Source organism: Haliotis cracherodii, unplaced genomic scaffold (genome assembly GCF_022045235.1).
Source record: "Haliotis cracherodii isolate W230 unplaced genomic scaffold, xgHalCrac1.p SCAF_3, whole genome shotgun sequence".
NCBI lineage: Eukaryota > Metazoa > Mollusca > Gastropoda > Lepetellida > Haliotidae > Haliotis > Haliotis cracherodii.
In genome coordinates this window covers 28,936,050-28,954,969 of record NW_027266286.1, presented here as the reverse complement: position 1 = coordinate 28,954,969, position 18,920 = coordinate 28,936,050, and the positions used below count along the sequence as shown (strand labels likewise).

The following is an 18,920-nucleotide window of genomic DNA, read 5'->3' as shown; positions in this document are numbered from 1 at the left end:
ACAAGTAGTGATGATAGCGCACAGAGCACTTATGCACAGTGAATGCTGCGGTATACAAATGCATAAATTATTATTATTATTATGATACCAGGTGTTCGCAAAAAGGTGAGAATATCCTGCCTCACCTCAGCACCATTATCTTGGTGTGGATGTGTTTTAAAGTTTTTAAGTGAGTGCATCTTCTCCCAAAAGAGTGCTCTATCCCAAGTATATTGGTTTCATGAACATATACTTTTGTTATGATCTAATTTTCCCATTTGATGGAAAGAAAACAAAGCTTATCCCCACTTGTAGCATCAATGTTAAGAATGTACGAAACTATGAATCTTTAATACAGTGAGTGAGTGAGTATGGTTTTACGCCGCTTTTAGCAATATTCCAGCAATATCACGGCGGGGGACACCAGAAATGGGCTTCACACATTGTACCCATTTCGGGAATCGAACCCGGGTCTTCGGCGTGACGAGCGAACACTTTAACCACTAGGCTACCCGACCGCCCCCTTTAATACAGACCCGTGAAGATCCAGGGTAGAAAAGGTCTTCAGCAACCCATGTGTGCTGATAAAGGTGACTAATAATGCTTGTCATAAGAGGCGACTAAATGGTTGGGTGGTCAGGCTCGCTGACTTGGTTGATGCATGTCATCGATCCCAATTTCGTGGATTGATGCTCATGATGTCAATCATTGGATTGTCTGGTCCAGACTCGATTTTTTACAGACCGCTGTCATATAGCTGTAATATTGCAGTGCAGCGTTAAACAACAAACCAATTAACTAATACAGATATTGATGTGAATTTTTTTCATGATAATCGTTTGTATATTTGTATATTTTATTGATGAATTGAAAATAACTGTGGGTAGGTTATGTGATTTAGATCAAGTGATTATGAGAGTGAACACTTTGGTCTGCCTTTGTCTGCATGTCTTCTCCTGACTCAGTCATTGAAACTGCTACACATTTGTACTCATTCAGTCACTCGCAGGACAAGATTATTGATGTTGGTTGCTGGCTTTGTTGTTTAATGCCACACTCAGCAATATTCCAGCCATAACATGAGACATTAATGAACACTGCTAAGCACAAGTTGGTTTATTGTGTGGAATTAATTAGTCCTATTCATAAGTTCCTTGTCGAGGCACTTCCTTGCAGTCAGAACAGCATGATGGATAGATCACGATGATCTACAACTTTGTGTTGGGAGGCTTCAACCAGGAAATCAATCAGGATGCACTATAGCATTAGGGTGTACTCAACTATGCAGGAAAACATGGACAATAATTGAGAACAGTGTTAGACATAAGCGGGTCCTGGGTCATTTTGGATTACATAATTTGAAGCTGTGGAGCCCCTGAAACATGTATAACAGTAAGGTTATTCTAGGCTATGGAAAACAGACCGCCTCTGTGGTCTAGTGGTAGAGCGTCTGCCCGGAGAGCAGAAGGTCCGGGGTTCGATCCCCAGCCGCGTCATTCCAGAAGACGTTAAAAGATGGTACTTGTTGTTACCCTCACCTATGGAAAACAGTGCAACAAGGGCAGCTTTGGACAATAGATGATCAATACATTGGTATCAGCTAAACTTATTCAGCTATGATGATTTCAGCAAGTGTCATCAGTGATTTGTTATGTGATCATGTTCATATTTTGTTACGAATGTTTACAGTAGTGCTAATGTCTTCTATGTCAACTACAAATAGTGAACCACTTATTCTCCATCGATTGTTCCATCTTGAACATAAATATTAAAGACATTTCTGGAAAGGAATTTGCTTTGTTACATAATTTCCTCATCAGCGTTGCTTTGAAGTCTATAATAACATGTCAACCACAACCTCTCACACCCAGACACAAACTGAATAATATTGTCTTTGTTCTTAGAGGGAAATGACTTATCTTTGATAATGTCGACCTGACACTATGCGTTATTGCATCAGCACACTGAGTCGCACTTGTATATTTACAGTGGAGATGCCAGGCTCTTGGTTCACAATGCAGCCATAGCTCTAAGCGTGTCGTATGAGGCAACTTTGTTGACACCCGTGAACATCAGGGGTGAAATAGGTCTTCAGCAACCCATGCTTGTCGTATAAGGCGACTATGCTTGTCGTAATAGGCGACAAATGAGATCGGGTGGTCAGGCTCAATGACTTGGTTGATACATGTCATTGTATCCCAATTGCGTAGATCGATGCTCATGATGTCAATCACTGGATTGTCTGGTCCAGATTTGATTATTTACAGGGGGCGGTCATATAGCTGGAATATTGCTGAGTGTGATGTCAAACAACATCAGACACAATTTTTGCGTGTCTGTGTCAGACTGAATTTATTAAATGAATGCCTGATCTTTTCTTGGGAAACTTCATGAATTCTGACACAAGATTCATAAAATCAGTAGTATACACACAGTATTCGCATTTTATTATCAGTAGAATACACGCAGTGTTCAAATTTTTTAATCTGTAGAATACACAGTGTCGACTTTTTATTATCAGTAGCATACATGCAGTGTTCACGTTTTATTATCAGTAGAATATACAGTGTTCACTTTTTATTATCAGTAGAATACACACAGTGTTCACATTTTATTATCAGTAGAATACACACAGTGTTCACATTTTATTATCAGTAGAATACACACAGTGTTCACATTTTATTATCAGTAGAATACACACAGTGTTCACATTTTATTATCAGTAGAATACACACAGTGTTCACATTTTATTATCAGTAATTCATTTCTTATTTGAGATATGAACAAAATGTACAGCCTCTTTAAGGATAATGATAAAATGTTCAAGCTTTTAATATATTTAACCATATTATGAAATGATGACTCCCTGAATAGATATCAACCTCGGAAATGTCAGACATGTCCATGTTATGAACAGGTGGGTTAAGTTTGTTATTTCCCGCATATTCTCACAATTTTCACATGGATTATCTATACCTTTCTCCCAATACATATTGTCATATCTCTCCCACTCTTAGATGTGATAGTTCGGCCGCTGCGTTTACTGCATTGCCAAGCTAAATCCATAAGGAACAGCTCATTAAACACCTCCCTCTCAAAAATACCGTTATCCAATATACGACGTCATCAAGTTGCCAGCGTACGCTCGATTCTCCAAAAATGATGTCATGATAGAACAGTGTTTTATCGTAAAATAAACCATGCTTCATTCTTCATTGTTATTTGTGGTTTATCGCGTAGTTATCTTATGTCTCTATTGTAAAGTATAGGAGTTACGTTGATTAAAGTTCTAAGATCGCTCTGAGGAACAGTGCACTTTAATACCATTGTACTGACACATCCTAAGTACATTATCCTTTCAACATTACTAGTCTGCTTGAGATTCAGAAGCTAATTGGGATTCTCTTACTAAATCAATGGTGTGGCTGTATGTTACATAAATGTGTCACTGTTTCCCCATCTGTATGATAGCTTCATTAAGATAAAAAATGTTCCACTGTCTGCTGGAAGAGAAGAGAATATAAATCTAGCAAGTGGGTGTCCCCTGCTTGAGCGTGCCGCCTTCGTGTGGTGTGTGTGTGTGCCGCCTTCATGTTGTGTGTGTGTGTGCTGCCTTTGTGTGGTGTGTGTGTGTGCTGGCAGTGTGTGGGATGACTGTCATACTGGTGATGCTGTCATGGGTCGCTGTGATGCTGTAGCCTCAAGAGGAGGTATTACTTCACTTTGTTGGCTGAGGAAGGTATTGGTATAAATCATGCAGCTTAAAGATACTGCTAGGCTGCAAAATAATGGAGTAAATCAAAGTACCACTGATCAGGAGATAAATGAATTAGACCCAAAATAGTCAAACAGGCAGAATTAGACTTGAATTAAGTATTGTGGCCGAAGCAGTTTTAGGTTAGAGAAGTGACATCTGCAGCTGTGGTCAAGGGACTTCATGTTGGTGAGGCTTCTTAGTCGATTGCAATGATGATGATGATGATATATGATGATGATAATATGGTGATGATGATGATGATGATGATAATGATGATATATGGGGATGATGCTATTAGCATTAGCATTAGCTGAAATGGCGATGATTCAAGTTAAACAATTGTAAATATTGATGATGATAAAGCAAAACATGATGATGATGATAGAACGTGACAATGAGGGTAAACAATGACTAGTTTCTTGTTGACAAATGATCTGATGACAAGTCTCAATTATCAATTGGTCATCATGATGACAGTGGTGGACATCTATTGATGGAGATGCAAACAATGTTGATGTTATTGAAGATGGACCACCTCCGTGGCCTAGTGGTAGAGCGTCCGCCAAGAGAGTGGTAGGTCCGGGGTTTGATCCCCGGCCGCGTCATACCAAAAGATGTTAAAAGATGGTACTTGTTGTTACCATGTCTGGTGCTCGGCATTAAGGGGCTAAAACAAGGACTGGTCCGCTTGGAGTCAGAATACTGTGTCTGAGTGGGGTATTCATGTTAAACTGTGGCATGGTATCTCTGTGTGCTAGCCCTATAAATCGGCATCAGTCCGGACTGGTACAAGCAGCCAGACACACACGTACATGCATGTCGCTATAAAAGTGCAATTATATTTTACGTGAAGTTAAACCCAATTTCACCTCATCTCACCTTATTGAAGATGTGTAGTTTTGTTGAACATGTTATCAATTGTTCTCTTTTTTGTTCACAGGTGTAGAAATCGCTTTGCCAAAGTTTACGAAAGTCAACGAACAAGGTAATATTTCGTTTAGATTTTTTTATCATCAATTTTAATTATTCGCATTATGGTTTATATCCGTAAGCGTTAGACATGTAATGATGATAGTTATGATGGAAAATATGTACATAAGTGGATACAAATGTAGATTCAGTTTTTATGCAGACAGAATATTCATTTGTGCATGTGGAATAAGCTAGATTCTGTTGCAGCTACAAGCAGCAGTAGTATCAATAAAGTAAGGTTGAGAATCAATATGTACAGACTTGGTCCTCTATATACATGTTGTATTAGAGTGGCATGGTTAAGATTGTATAGGCACAGTTAAAATAAGTTCTGGGTACCTGAAGGCTACACTTAGATTCTTTAGTAATCCCTTTTTGGTGTTTCATGTGTTTGTTTATGTAAAATTGTGACATGGTATCTCAGTGGGTTAAGATTACAAAATCAGCTTTAGTCCAGACTAGGAGAAACCAGCCACTCTCTCCCCCCCCCCCCCCCACACACACACATACACATGCATGTCTCTATAAAAGTGCAATTGTCTTGCATGTGATGTTAAACCCTATCTCACCTCTGCTCTTTTTCAAAAGTAATCTGGCCAAAGTAAAGTGCACATATGAAATGAATGCAGAGTATGATTCATAAAATAGACCTGAGTATTCAGAAATTCAAATAGGACACTACCAATTGGGCTCAATAATTCAATAATTACTCCATGCTGAGTCAGTTTCAGCAAGGCTTGAGGACTCACGACCTTCTAAGGGGAGATCACTCTAGTTGTCTTTGCTATTTTACATTCATGTGCCAACATGGGCAGCTGATATCGTGCATGGAACTGCATGTGTTTACATATTACGATAGGTGATTTCATACTCAGCAGTTCCACAATATTCCAGTGAATTCAAAACGACAAATATGCACGGTGTGACTGACATGTTTAGGTCGACTTGTCTTGGAAAAGAACAGTAATGAAACAGATGGGTGTAATAACAGCTTACTCAATAGATGATGTACTTAATGCTTGCTGTCACTCAAAACAAATAGGAAGTGATGTGATGAAATGCTTGCTCTTAAGCTGACTCTGTGTTATTATGAAGGAAACTGCATATGAGTCTTGTTTCAAACCCAGGTGCAGTCGGGTAGCCTAGTGGTTAAAGTGTTCGCTTGTCACCCCAGGTTCGATTCCCGACATGGGTACAGTGTCGAAAGCCCATTTCTGGTGTCCCCCGCCTCGATATTGCTGGAATATTGCTGGAATATTGCTAAAAGCGGCCTAAAACCATACTCACTCACTCAACCCCAGGTTCACACTTTTGGACCTGGTAAAGCCCTATTACCAATCTGAATGGAAAAGAAAGAGGAAATTTGAAAATGAAAATCTCTAATTATCAAGCGAGATTCAAGATGGATAAAAAAGATTCTTCACCGACATTCCACCTCTAAACATCACTGGGCGTTCCCTGATACACACTTGAAATCAAATACATTTTTGTCCCTGTATTTCTAGGGAATGTACTTTAAATGTGTTGGTCAGGTTGGTTGGTTTGTATCAATGAGACAGGTGCAGGTTCTGGTGTGTGTGTATCAGTCAATCAGTGGCTCACTAATTGGTTGTGTCTCATGTTTCAGGTGAGCGAAGATGGCCCTCCACCTCTGACCAGGAGGTCGGACCGGTCACTGCAGATGGGTGAGTGAGGGTTTCACCGTGCATCTTCACTTGGGAAAGAAGGATATTTTCTTGTGTAGATAGTTCCCCCCTAATTCGACTGTGTAGATGATGGTGCATATTATTCAAGTGGATTTTTTTCCCCATATGAAAACAATTGTGTGAGGAAGTAACACATGAAGTAGCATGACAAGTGACACAAGTACTTTCAGTTTTAGTAGATATATTAACTTTTGTAAGTTGAAAAATACTGTTACCATCAGTATAGCTAAATGGGTAGAATTTGTCCTAAGCATGATGATATTCTTAAGACGACCCAGTAGAATCAGGCAACATTGTGTGGGAAGCAGTTATTAACACGAAAAACACCAGAGGTCAGTGTGACACGGGCCAAGAAACATGTCATCAACATTGTCATCAACATTGTCTTTCAACAATGTCATTCAGCGTCGGAGAGAGACAGTTTAGTGAGCTATTCAAACAGCATTTTTCAGATTTGGATGGACTTTGACATTGTAATTGATAGTGATTGACAATGCAATTATTGATACTGCAAGGAAGGTTTGATTGTTAGACTTTTGCCTAAACATTGCTGTAGTATTCAAGTTACTATTGTGCTCATATAAATATATGCACATGACATCATCGACCCACATATCATCAGTTGACTGATGAGGTGCCATTTTGATAATGCGAGTTGACAGAGCTGTACCTATGCAGGTGCCATTTTTTGTTACATTTGTATGCAAATTAACTATGTCATAGGGCGAAATGATTGATTATGAATGACCTGATGTTAGGCAAGATGCGGGCAATGTCAAGTTACAGGGCCCACACATTACTAGGAGGATTGACATTTTAACTATAACGTAAGGTGATGTCATTGTTACAGTAAGGTGATGTCACTGTTACAGTAAGGTGATGTCATTGTTACAGTAAGGTGATGTCATTGTTACAGTAAGGTGATGTCACTGTTACAGTAAGGTGATGTCACTGTTACAGTAAGGTGATGTCACTATTACAGTAAGGTGATGTCATTGTTACAGTAAGGTGATGCCAATGTTACAGTAAGGTGATGTCAATGTTACAGTAAGGTGATGTCAGTGTTACAGTGATGTCAATGTTTCAGTAAGGTTATGTCATTGTTACAGTAAGGTGATGTCAGTGTTACAGTAAGGTGATGTCATTGTTACAGTAAAGCCAGCGGCACGGCTGGCCAGCTTCCCCCTCCTCCTTCAGCCAAGAAGTCCCACACACGGAGTTTGTCCGGGCAGTACCGCGGGGTCGTCACGGAGGGTCAGCAACCGTTCAATTCACAACAGCCACAAGTGAGTACTTCCATCCAGGGTTCCGGATAATGTTTTGGAGTCATTGGGTATTTGCCCACAAGTTACAATTCACATTGCAGCGATAGAAACTAACAATTTCAGTCCACAAGTCCTTATAATGACAACATATAGCAAAAGCCTTAAAAAGGGCAAATTTCTACTAGTCCTTATGATACCTTCACTATTGGGCATTTTTGACTATAGGACTAGAGCCTTTTCCTAGCACTGCATTGGTAGTAATGGTTTGCTTTGGGTATTCACTATAATCTTACTCCTCCACTCAGACTCGTTACCCTGGCAATACACAGTTTTCCTTGTCATGACAGAACAGGGAGTATTGGTTGGTCACAATGACTGTTGTATGATGGGACCATCCGCTACTTTTCACTGATGTAGTGTATCCTAGTGTAAATGGCTAGGAAGAATGCTCGCAACACAGTCAGCTATAGCCTATTATTTCCTGAGGGTTAGAAAAACATGGAACTGGATAATGGTTATTGGTAATGGTTATTTTTTCAAACAGAAAATGTTGTCAAAGGTTGCCATTCATTAGTCATTGAAACTAGGATTGCTTTATATGAGTAATACAACACATACTTTCACAGAAGTTTCCCCGTTAATATGGTCTGTACGCTAAACTGTGGATGTTTCAGACAACCAACAAAGAGGAATCCAACGACTCCAAGTCCCCTCCCTTCTCCCCCCGACAGTCCCCTCCTGCCTCCCCCCCAGCGGTCCGCAGACAACTACTGAAGCAGCAGACTGCCCCTGCCACATACCCTGCCGTCACGGTAGCGCCCCCTGTAAGCGTGAAGATGGCAAGTTTGGACGGTGGCCATGTGAACCCTGTGGCCCTGGCCGGAGGAGCATATCTCAACTCCACCAGTGAAAACGGAAACTGGGCCTTGTTTGAAGACGAGGACAGTCACAGTAAGATGTTCTTTAATTCATTTTGTACATTAACAAAATATGACCTAAATCATGAGGTGAATGAATACATGGCATGTCAGTGTTACAGTAATGCTGTGATTTCGCCAGAATATGTCTGTTCAGTGTTTTGTAATATCCCAGTAGCTTGAAAATGGTTTGAGCAGTTTTTCACAATGCCTACTGTTCTAGTGTTGCTAGGTGCTGCCTATTGACCATGCCTACTGTTTCAGTGTTGCTAGGTGCTGCCTATTGACCATGCCTACTGTTTCAGTGTTGCTAGGTGCTGCCTATTGACCATGCCTACTGTTTCAGTGTTGCTAGGTGCTGCCTATTGACAATGCCTACTGTTTCAGTGTTGCTAGGTGCTGCCTATTGACCATGCCTACTGTTTCAGTGTTGCTAGGTGCTGCCTATTGATCATGCCTACCGTTTCAGTGTTGCTAGGTGCTACCTGTTGGCCATGCCTACGGTTTCAGTGTTGCAAGGTGCTGTCTATTGACCATGCCTACGGTTTCAGTGTTGCAAGGTGCTGTATATTGACCATGCCTACTGTTTCAGTGTTGCTAGGTGCTGCCTATTGACCATGCCTACTGTTTTAGTGTTGCTAGGTGCTGCCTATTGACCATGCCTACCGTTTCAGTGTTGCTAGGTGCTGCCTATTGACCATGCCTACTGTTTCAGTGTTGCTAGGTGCTGGCGTCAAGAAGTGGGATCATCTGGAGCCTCCTGGGTTTGACTCATCCTCCATCAGCTCGGAGGCGGAGAGCGTGGACGACATCTGGGCCGTCAGTGAGGAACAGAGAGAGTACTACATGAAACAGTTCAAGACCATGCAGCCGGACCTAGGGGGCGTCATTACAGGTAAGGGAGACTACTCCTGGCATTTAATCTCACTTGTATGATGTTGGGCACTTTTCTCTTGTTTTCCAGGCATCGCTGTGCATCCTCAAAAACACCTTGCTTGAAAGCAGATAAAGAGAGATTATCCATGAAAACTTTTATCCCTTTACCTTTTGAAGCTTGAAGAAACTTTCTTGTCTACCCATATGTGTTTTGGAAGTCTTTGTCGTAGAATTATTTGTTACTGTGTTGTTCAGGTGCCAGTTGAGTGAAGGGAGACAATTCATTTGCCCATCATGTCAGGTGACCTTGATGTAAGGGTCACATGAAGTCCAGTCAGGGACGCTCTGTTTTATGTTTCCTCCTGAAAGGAATATACATATAACAAGAATTGTTTTGGGGGAGTGAAGGAACCAACCTCAACGGACAAATATCCTTTGAGTGGAAAACTCATTTTACAGCTCATATGTTTTGTTGTGGTTGTTTTTACAGGAAAAGTAGCCAAAGACTTTTTTGAGAAGTCTAAACTGCCAGTAGTAGAGCTTTCTAAAATTTGGTGAGTATTTCTTTCCAGTAATATAGCACACTGTCTGATATTGTGCTCACGATCTAAAATTTTAAGGCATAACATTTCTTGGTGTATTCTAGTCTCATTAGTTGTGAGTGATGCCTCGTTTCAATTTATGATAATTTTTGTGTGATTTAATTGAAATCATGGATAGGTCACAATACCTTAGTGCATGTATATAACTTATTTTATCATGTGTTAAGCATCTCCTTAGACATGTAACATCTGTTTCCAGGCAACTCTCAGATCTGAATCGGGATGGAGCTCTGTCTCTGGAGGAGTTCTGTATTGCCATGCATCTGGTTGTGTTGCGACGGAATGAGATTGAACTGCCAGAACGTCTACCCCTCTCTCTCATGCCGTATGCTACACTCACAAGTGGTAAGCCAGGATAGTGTGTGTGTGTGTGTGTGTGTGCGCGTGTGCGTGTGCGCGTGCGCGTGCGTGCGTGCGTGTTGTGTGCGTGCGTGGAGCGTGTTGTGTGCGTGCGTGCATGTACAAATGGAAGATGAAGTTGCCAAAAGCTGCTGGGACTTGTAGCAAGAAAAGTAGATTACTCTATGGTTTGTTACTATGGTTACATGATACTTTTTGGCTTTATTAGCTTGAATACAGAATCACAAATTGTTATGTGATACTATGAGTTTGTGATACTGTGATGTAAAGTGTTAAACGTCCTAGACCTGCATTGGTCATTTCGGACTTTACTCACATATCGATCTGACATGCTGTGATGTAATTATATCACTCACTCTACGATACTTGATGTACATACAATGGATCTAAGAATTGGCCACAGATCTGAGACCTGACAGGGATCAAACTCTCACATATGTTCTTCTGACTTCAATAATGGAAGTAGTTGGCAAATGTATTCCCACTTGTCTTCTCCTAGATGAACCATTTGCAGCTGACCTACCCCCTGGAAGCACCCTCAAGAGAACCACGCCCCCCTCCCCCCAGGCTAGTCAGGTGAGAGATGATGGAGGGAAGCTGTTGCCATGACAACTGTTGCCATGACACCTTGTACTGCCCTGTCATTTAGCAAACTCATTTCAGCAGCTGTCTCTGTTTCTGTAGAATTCTCTAGGTTCTCTGTTTCTGAAGCAAGGCTTGTTCTCATATGCATTTTGTTATATATTTTTGAGTGGCTATTTTACGTTTCTTATCAGCAACATCAAGCTTATAAGATTAGTATGTCTACACAAATCTCCTTTCAATTCTATATTGTTTTATCAGGTAACATAATCTTTAATCACATAATTTGGTAAACATATCTATGAACGAATAGAATTATATTTACTTTATATGCAAATGGTTTGTTCATTTTAACAGTATTTGTTTATGAATCATATTTCAAGTGGAAAATGTATAGGGCAGATATTTGATGATTTATTTAATTTGTTGAGAAATATGTAAGAAAGGATGGCCATTTTATGATTTGTAACATTTATTGACAGACCTTACATATTATGTGTGTTATGTAAAGTAATAACCATGGGGATATTAACTGTCTATATCTACTGGTAAGCCAGGATAAGTTGAGTTGTGACCTGACAATTCACCCCGTAGGACTATGTTTGAGGTCCACCCACTGGCGTGTACCATTGCAAAGAAAGGGGTAGTGGGTGGTCCGCGACAAGTGGTAACATGGATATAAGTGTGTCCTGTCTCGGCTAACAACGGGTTCTAGTGGCGAGTTCAATAGTCTTATGAGCAACATGTGTGCCCCCGAAACGTAGGCAATTTCATCGTCATGAACTGCATGTGCACAACATACGTACACCCTCTTTACCTAAAACAAACCGATTATTTTTGCCCAAATTAAATGCACCGCCTACTTGTCTGCAACACGTTTTGTGAGTTGATTCAACTTATCCTGGCTTACCAGATCATGTGTTGTGTCATGTGACTGGCAACGGATCTGAGGTAACAGGTCTCTATAGACGTCTATCAGCTTAACGCCTGCTAAACTTCATGTAGAATCACATACATCATACCAGCTCTCTGTTTTTGTCTTATGTTGAAATGTACTGATTTCAGGGAGGAAAGAAGAGCATCACTCCTATGATATCACTGTTTATTCTTGTCATTGAGGTCAGCAGTATTGACTACTCATTACACAGATAGCTGACATTGTTGTGTCAACTAGTTTGATTATGTTTAGGATTGGTATAGTACATGTTCAGGTGTTAATATATAATCATCATCATCATCATCATCATCATCATCATCATCATCATCATATAGGATAAAGTTAGGAATTCTCTGTGAGAGAGATCTGCGTGGAGGTTGAGATAAGGTAGTCAGTTTGACAACAGACAATTCTTGTTTATACAGTGGACTGCTAGCTTTGTTCAGGAATCTCCAGGGTCAAGCGGAGTTCCCTCCCCTGCCCTATTGCCAGTCAACTTTGAGTTTGCTAAGCCTAATGCTGCAGACCCTGTGAGTATTTTTGCGCAGGTTTCTCTGTGTTTGCACTGTTACACTATAGTTATCCAGGGGGTAGACGCATGCCAGCTTACATGGCCATTGCACTGCTTAAGATCATTTGCAATAAGTGCACTCCTCATAGCAGAGAATCAATATTTGTTGTCTAGTCTGAACTAGTGTGTTTTGAATGAATTAACAAGCAACATGTATACATGGTCATATACAAAGTAAATGCAGAATATATTTAAACTTAATGTACATTTTCGTATCAAAATCTTTTTTAATTTAAGTCCAGTGAAATTATCATGTATTTAGAGTTATCTCCCCTTGATCATTAATTAGTTATTGGCATTCGGGATGGTTTCGATAAGATAGACAGCTATGGTGAGAGGCTATTCCCTGGATAACTGTGGATTCACTGAGTCTTCAGCTAAGGCAGTGAATATTCACAAGACTTGCACTCTGTTGTGGAATAGGAGAATGTTGTTTTTCCTCAAATATAGGTAGTGGGTTTTATGGTAGAGTAGGTTTTAGTTTCTTAGTGCACCCTGCATCACACAGAGCTTTGAGCTCAGCCACTCTGCTGATTTCATGCTTTTTGACATTTCACAGTGGTTAGGGTTTAACCTTTCTCTTTGTACTGCTCCCCATGTTTTGTGGTGTTAATTTCATTGCAATCTGTACATTAACAGCAGGGTGCTTGCCGTAATGTTAAAGCTTGTATTTGTATTCCGTTAACGACAAATATAGCAAGAACAGGACCTTTATTTGGGACTTGTAAAAAGCAATAGGAATGATTAGCGATTTGATTTCATGTTTAGAGTTGAATGTTAAACTGACATGCTTTGTTTTTGACTGATAGTTAAAGTACTAATCAAAATATAAGATGCTTTGTAGAGTATGTATTTTTTTGTTTCTTTGGATTATATCATTGCTTGTTAAGACTGTTGACTAATCTCATAAAAATCAGATCTTAGAGCTCACTGCTGTTAAACAAAGATCTGATGACATCCCATTACAGGTCAAGCCTTTCGTAGACTTTGACGGACTAATGGAATGACTGACAGGAAGACAGTCAGAAAGCAGCTTTTTTTAGTTTTATGGCAATACTTTAAACTGGCGACTTCCATTCCAGACTACGTTATGTTTTCTTGGACTAAGTTCTTGATATAAAACTGAACAAAAGAACATTCTGGGATGTCTATTAAATGGCCGAGATGGTATAGCAGTACTTTCCACCGGCTATTGAAAGTCTCTTCCGATTGAAGTGTTTATCCATTGAAGTGAGAGGTATAATGATCATTTTGATGAAATCAATGGTACAGCCCCTAACTATAATTCAGAATGCCTTGTGTTAACCTCTCCATGGTTGCATGATTAGGAAACATTAGGATTTTTGTTATGTGTTCTCATAAGCATTGCTCGGTTTGGTCAGATTCTGACATGACCTGTAACAGGATGTCCTCCGATCTCTGTGTAGCGGTAGCGAGATTGGACTGTTATCCCATGGTACTGTATGTACCTTGCAGTGTGAACACGAGATAGTCTTGCAGATGCAAGCTAATTCTGTCATGTTAACTCTATCCATGTAGAGTAGTTGTGATAGAAACTTAATATCATTCCCTTGACTATGTGTCAAGGTTTGCACTTGCATAAATATGTGTTTTAAGTATTTTTGTTTCTTCGGTTGTTTCTCACTTTACGTTGGTACTTTTCTGCTTTAGCAACTTCAGTAAAACATTAACCATCTAACATGCCGCAAAGGCCTAAATATATCTTGTATTTCTTGCGATTTGTTTTGAAGAAATAATTTGGATGACATGAAATTGTTCAGTCACATGGTCTGCACAAGATCTAGTTCTTGTCAAGAGAGCTCTCGTTGCCAGGCAACTGATCATGAAGTGTGGTCAGAGTTACCTGCTCTTGTCACATAATAAATTTCAATTAAACCTGTAGAAAAGAATTGGAAACAAGAAACTGAGACTGTTTTTGCCTAATGTTGCCTAATAATTCTGTCCTTGGCGGTTATATATATATATATATATATACTAACATTTCTGTCCTTGGCAGTTAGTATATTGTAAAAGTGAAAATGAAACTAATTACATATTGACACAGTATTTTTATTCTTAATTATATGCTTATGTAATGGTTAAAACAGTAAATTCATTATTCATTTTCTTTAATAACTATTCATAACATTAGTGGTTTTTGAGTTTTACTTCTGAGAAAACCTACTAACTAGGACCAATGTTTGTTTCAGGATTCGAAGATCATTCAGCCTGTGGCTGTACGAATGTCTCCGGATGGTCACCCGATAGCACCTGAGGGATTCGACAGGGGTAGGGCATTGTCAGGTATTGAGGCTGGTGATGGAGCCTTCCCACTCACTCTTCTAACATTCTACTGCTTTACGTATCGTACACTGTCACATTGTCGTTGTTGTCACGTTGGCTGTATGGAATATGTAAGGGAAAAAATAGCGTTCACAAATTGATCAGGGTTTTTCTATATTTTTTTATTTTTTTCATTTTCATGTTTTGGTATCTTCTATATTCTGATTAATTTATTTTTTTTAATTTATGTTTTTGGTAACTTCCATATTTTAAAATTAACATGAGGTGGTTTGAGTTTAATATCTGTTTTTTAAGTTGGCCTCTGGGCCATGTGTCAAATTTTCTGTATATGCAGCAACATTTGAAACATTATGTACTGAATCATTACGAGCAGTGATAGGGCAGGGATTGTCGTAATGTGAGATGAAAATGTATAATTGTCTGTCATGGCCCTTTGAGGAGTGGGGTCTGGGTAATAAGTATCACAAGATTTCCGAGTTAGAGTACTTTCCTTGAGACCTTTTTATTGAGGAGTAGAGTTCGGTTATATTTGGAATGTAGGTTTGTGATGAAAGTATATTTCAAATATTTAATTTTTCCGTTTCAACTTGACATTTACAGATTTTTTAAATGTTAATTTTAGTTAAGAAATAGTGCAATGTTAGTACTAATTGTAAACTGACAGAATGCTCACTTTTTGGACATTTTCCTCAATTATTTTTCAAATAAGAAAATCGAGGTAGGGTTACACAGAGGTTAAAGTGTCTCCTTGTCGAGCCACATCAGGTTCAAATGTCCATTTCTTATGTCTCCTGCATGACAATGCTGGAATATTGATAAAAGTGGCATAAAACCCAATTCACTCACTCACTCAAATGAGAAAATCTGTTTATGGTTTATTATTAAATTCAAAATTAGAAACATAGCAGTAGGAAGAACTATTTTGTCTCTTGTCACACAGCTTCTGTCCATCGATCATCAGCAGGGCAAATACAGGGCTTCCTTGTGCATGTGCTATACCCACTGACACAATAACGCCATCTTGTATCACCAGTCAGTTTCAGTTTCAAGTTTCTAGTCGGTAGTTTGTGCATGCATGATAGTCCTAAGTGGCAAATAAGCTTTGAAATTATGTCAGAATATTCTTTTGGTTTTGATGTAATTGCAAATATCCATGAATTGTAAACTATTCGACTTTCAATGTGTTAATGTTAAACTGCATGCACAAGTGGTTGACATTCTGTCCATTGAGTTTGCTTCTCCTTGTTTTGCATCATTGATGTTGTCTTTAGTTTGTTTAGTTGCGTTGTTTCCATGGGTATTGCAGATCCCGGGTCGCATGACTGTGCCCCACCCGACTCGCCGGACGCTGTTACCCCCACAAAGCAACGTTCCAATACTGAGTCCTACCCTGACCCTAGTCAGAGTGACCCCTCAGCTAAATACAACACACCCCTCCATGGCCGACCCAGGCCTATTGCAAAGAAGCAAAATCCAGGTAGACAGAAACATGCCTGCTAAACAGACAATTTTATTGTCAATGGCAAACGTTGTCGAAAATGGATGTGATATTCATGTGTTTGTGATAACAGGAGTCTCACTGATAGAACACACGTTCAGATAAACTGTCAATTTATGTACTATGAATGTCGGAGTCTGTCTTATAAACCTGTGGAGATTCCAGGTAATAATTTTTCCCCAGCAACCTATGGTGGTTGTAAGAGGTGACAATGGACCTGATGATGAGGCTCGGTGACTTGATGGATTGCATGTCATCGTACCCTGACAGCGTGGATCGATGCTCACAATACCAATCACTGGATATTCTGGTCCAGATTGATCATTTTCAGGCCACCATCATATAGCTGAAATATTGCTAGTGCTGTGTTAAACAATAAACAAATTTGGTAAAAAAATATTCTGGGCAGTGAGGATAGTTTAAGATGTGATGTGTTAGCAGTAAAGTCTGTTGGAAACATATGGAATGACAGTTCATTAGCTTGGTTTCATTGACTGATGTTTTTGACAGAATATGATATTTATGTATGCAGGACGCGTACTGAGATACAGCAGGTTAAGGATGAGATACAGTTCATTGTGTCATTTCAAACTCTAGAATTTTGAAAATTGATTATTTCCTTTATCCTGACTTAAAATCATGTATTTAAATGCAGTATCCTGTGCCATTTTTGTTTTGTAAATATTGAGGTTCCTATTGAGTTTTAGATGAAAGAATTTAACTTTACATACCAACTTTACATACCATCTAGTTAAAATCATACCTGTAATACTATGTGAGTTTTGTGACATCAATGATGAAATGTGTTCACTGATAGTGGAACTGTTGTTTACCATGGAAAGGGTTGTGAATGTAGTCACCAATCAGTTGTCAACACTGTCCGCATCACTCACCTCACACTGTCTCTTTCTCTCTCTCTCTCTCTCTCTCTTTCTCTCTCTCTCTCTCTCTCTCTCTCTCTCCACCAGATAGCCTCAAACATGACGTATCTAATCTTTTGTTCATGATTTTGTTGAGTCTGATATTGTCGTAAGATGTCACAGACTCCTTTGACTTCAGGGGAACGGGCGGCCCAGTTTTCTAAGGTATCGCAATCTGCTGTGCAGAGTTGCATCCCTTGGCACGCCAGAAACCTACGATTGTTTCGAATCCTGGTTCACGTAGAATTTGTTTCTTGGTTTGTCATTACCATAACTGAGGTCAGTGGTTTCATTAAAGTGGTAAATGCGCGAGACCTACATCACTCAGGGCGTCCTCGGACATTAAGCTGACGCGCTGTGATATGAATGGAATACTTTTCAAAGCAGCGTTAAACCCAATTCTCACTCCTGTGACTTAAAGCCCCTGATGATGTGCCTTTGCCGTACACCAGGGCTACAATGACGTGGTCTGCCTCTCCGAGACATGAGTGAGTGAGTGATTTGGATTTTAACGCAGCTTTTAACAGTATTCCAGTTACATCACGGCTTGTCAGCTTAATGTTGGAGGAAAGCCTGAAGTGATGCGGGTCTCAGACGTTTACCAGTTCGGTGAAACCCACAAGCACGGGTAGGGTGCTGACAAACCTAGAAACATAATCGGGGCGAACCGGGAATCGAACCCACAATCATAGGTTTCTGGCGTGCCCAAGGGACGCAACTTTGCTCAGTGAATCATGGCGCCTTAGACGACTGGGCCACCCGCCACCCTGATATAGCTGAAATATTGCTGAAAGGGGCAAAGAATGTAAGTACCGGCCGCTGTGAAATAGCTGGAACATTGCTGAAAGTGGCATAGAACGTAAGAACATACTGACTGAGGCAGACACAACATTCAATTACTCACTGACTCCCTTAGGACAGTGCAGACTGCCACAGTTTTTGTTTTGCGTACAATTAGATGTTACATGTGGAAAAAAAATGTCATTTAGATGTAGGGTTGACTGACTAGTGATGAAGTGCTGATCATTGTGATAGTGTCGTTGTACATGTGTGCATGGCAAACTGTACCGGCAATTATGGTATGTGTAGTGTTGTCTGTTTTGCTGGCCCTGATGATGTAAATGCTGGTAAGTTGACATTTTAATGATATTTTGTATTTAAGAAAGTATTGTAACAGAACTTTTACAGCAGTAGTTCTCAAATTGATGGGGAAAGTTATTTACAAGAGACTGAAAAAAGGTCAGGGATTTATAAAATAAAATACCAATCAGGGAATCTAGGGAAGCATTTACAGTAGCTGGCTAGGAAGAACATCCTTGGTCATTTCTATCTGCATCAGAATACTTGTAGAGTATTTGGACCGAAAACAGTTAAGAAACATTTTCTCATTATCATGCTTGTCTCGCGCCTTTTAAGCTATTGTATTCTCAGGGTGATGGTTCGATTTTATCTGGCAGAATTAATTTGATTATTATCAATATTATTAGAATTCCAATGGAAGGTGTCTTTCCTTGCCTAAGGTATTCTCTTATGGTTCTTCACAGCTTCATTAGTTTTCTGGGACTGGTGGTTTGATTTTGGTCCGTGTTCCCACGTTTTCACTTAGTTCAGACCTTTGTCCCACATTAAGCAGACATGGTTATAATATGACTGAAATATTTTTGAAAGGACTTG

The 18,920-nt window shown here is 39.8% G+C and overlaps 1 protein-coding gene across 7 annotated transcripts in view; it reads left to right on the top strand.

The window, feature by feature from the left end:
* LOC139476014 (ralBP1-associated Eps domain-containing protein 1-like) overlaps positions 1-18,920 on the top strand; it is a 106,454-nt gene that overhangs the window by 66,880 nt on the left and 20,654 nt on the right. For 3 of the 7 annotated variants that reach the window (XM_071259248.1, XM_071259246.1, XM_071259244.1), the window contains exons 3-13: positions 4,677-4,721; positions 6,336-6,393; positions 7,568-7,700; positions 8,354-8,630; positions 9,312-9,491; positions 9,963-10,026; positions 10,274-10,419; positions 10,934-11,010; positions 12,379-12,483; positions 14,735-14,828; positions 16,135-16,305. In XM_071259248.1, the coding sequence (XP_071115349.1) occupies positions 4,677-4,721; positions 6,336-6,393; positions 7,568-7,700; positions 8,354-8,630; positions 9,312-9,491; positions 9,963-10,026; positions 10,274-10,419; positions 10,934-11,010; positions 12,379-12,483; positions 14,735-14,828; positions 16,135-16,305 (1,350 nt within the window). The remainder of the gene's footprint in view (positions 1-4,676; positions 4,722-6,335; positions 6,394-7,567; positions 7,701-8,353; positions 8,631-9,311; positions 9,492-9,962; positions 10,027-10,273; positions 10,420-10,933; positions 11,011-12,378; positions 12,484-14,734; positions 14,829-16,134; positions 16,306-18,920) is intronic. The other 4 variants (XM_071259245.1, XM_071259247.1, XM_071259252.1 and 1 more) reach the window with 4 other exon arrangements.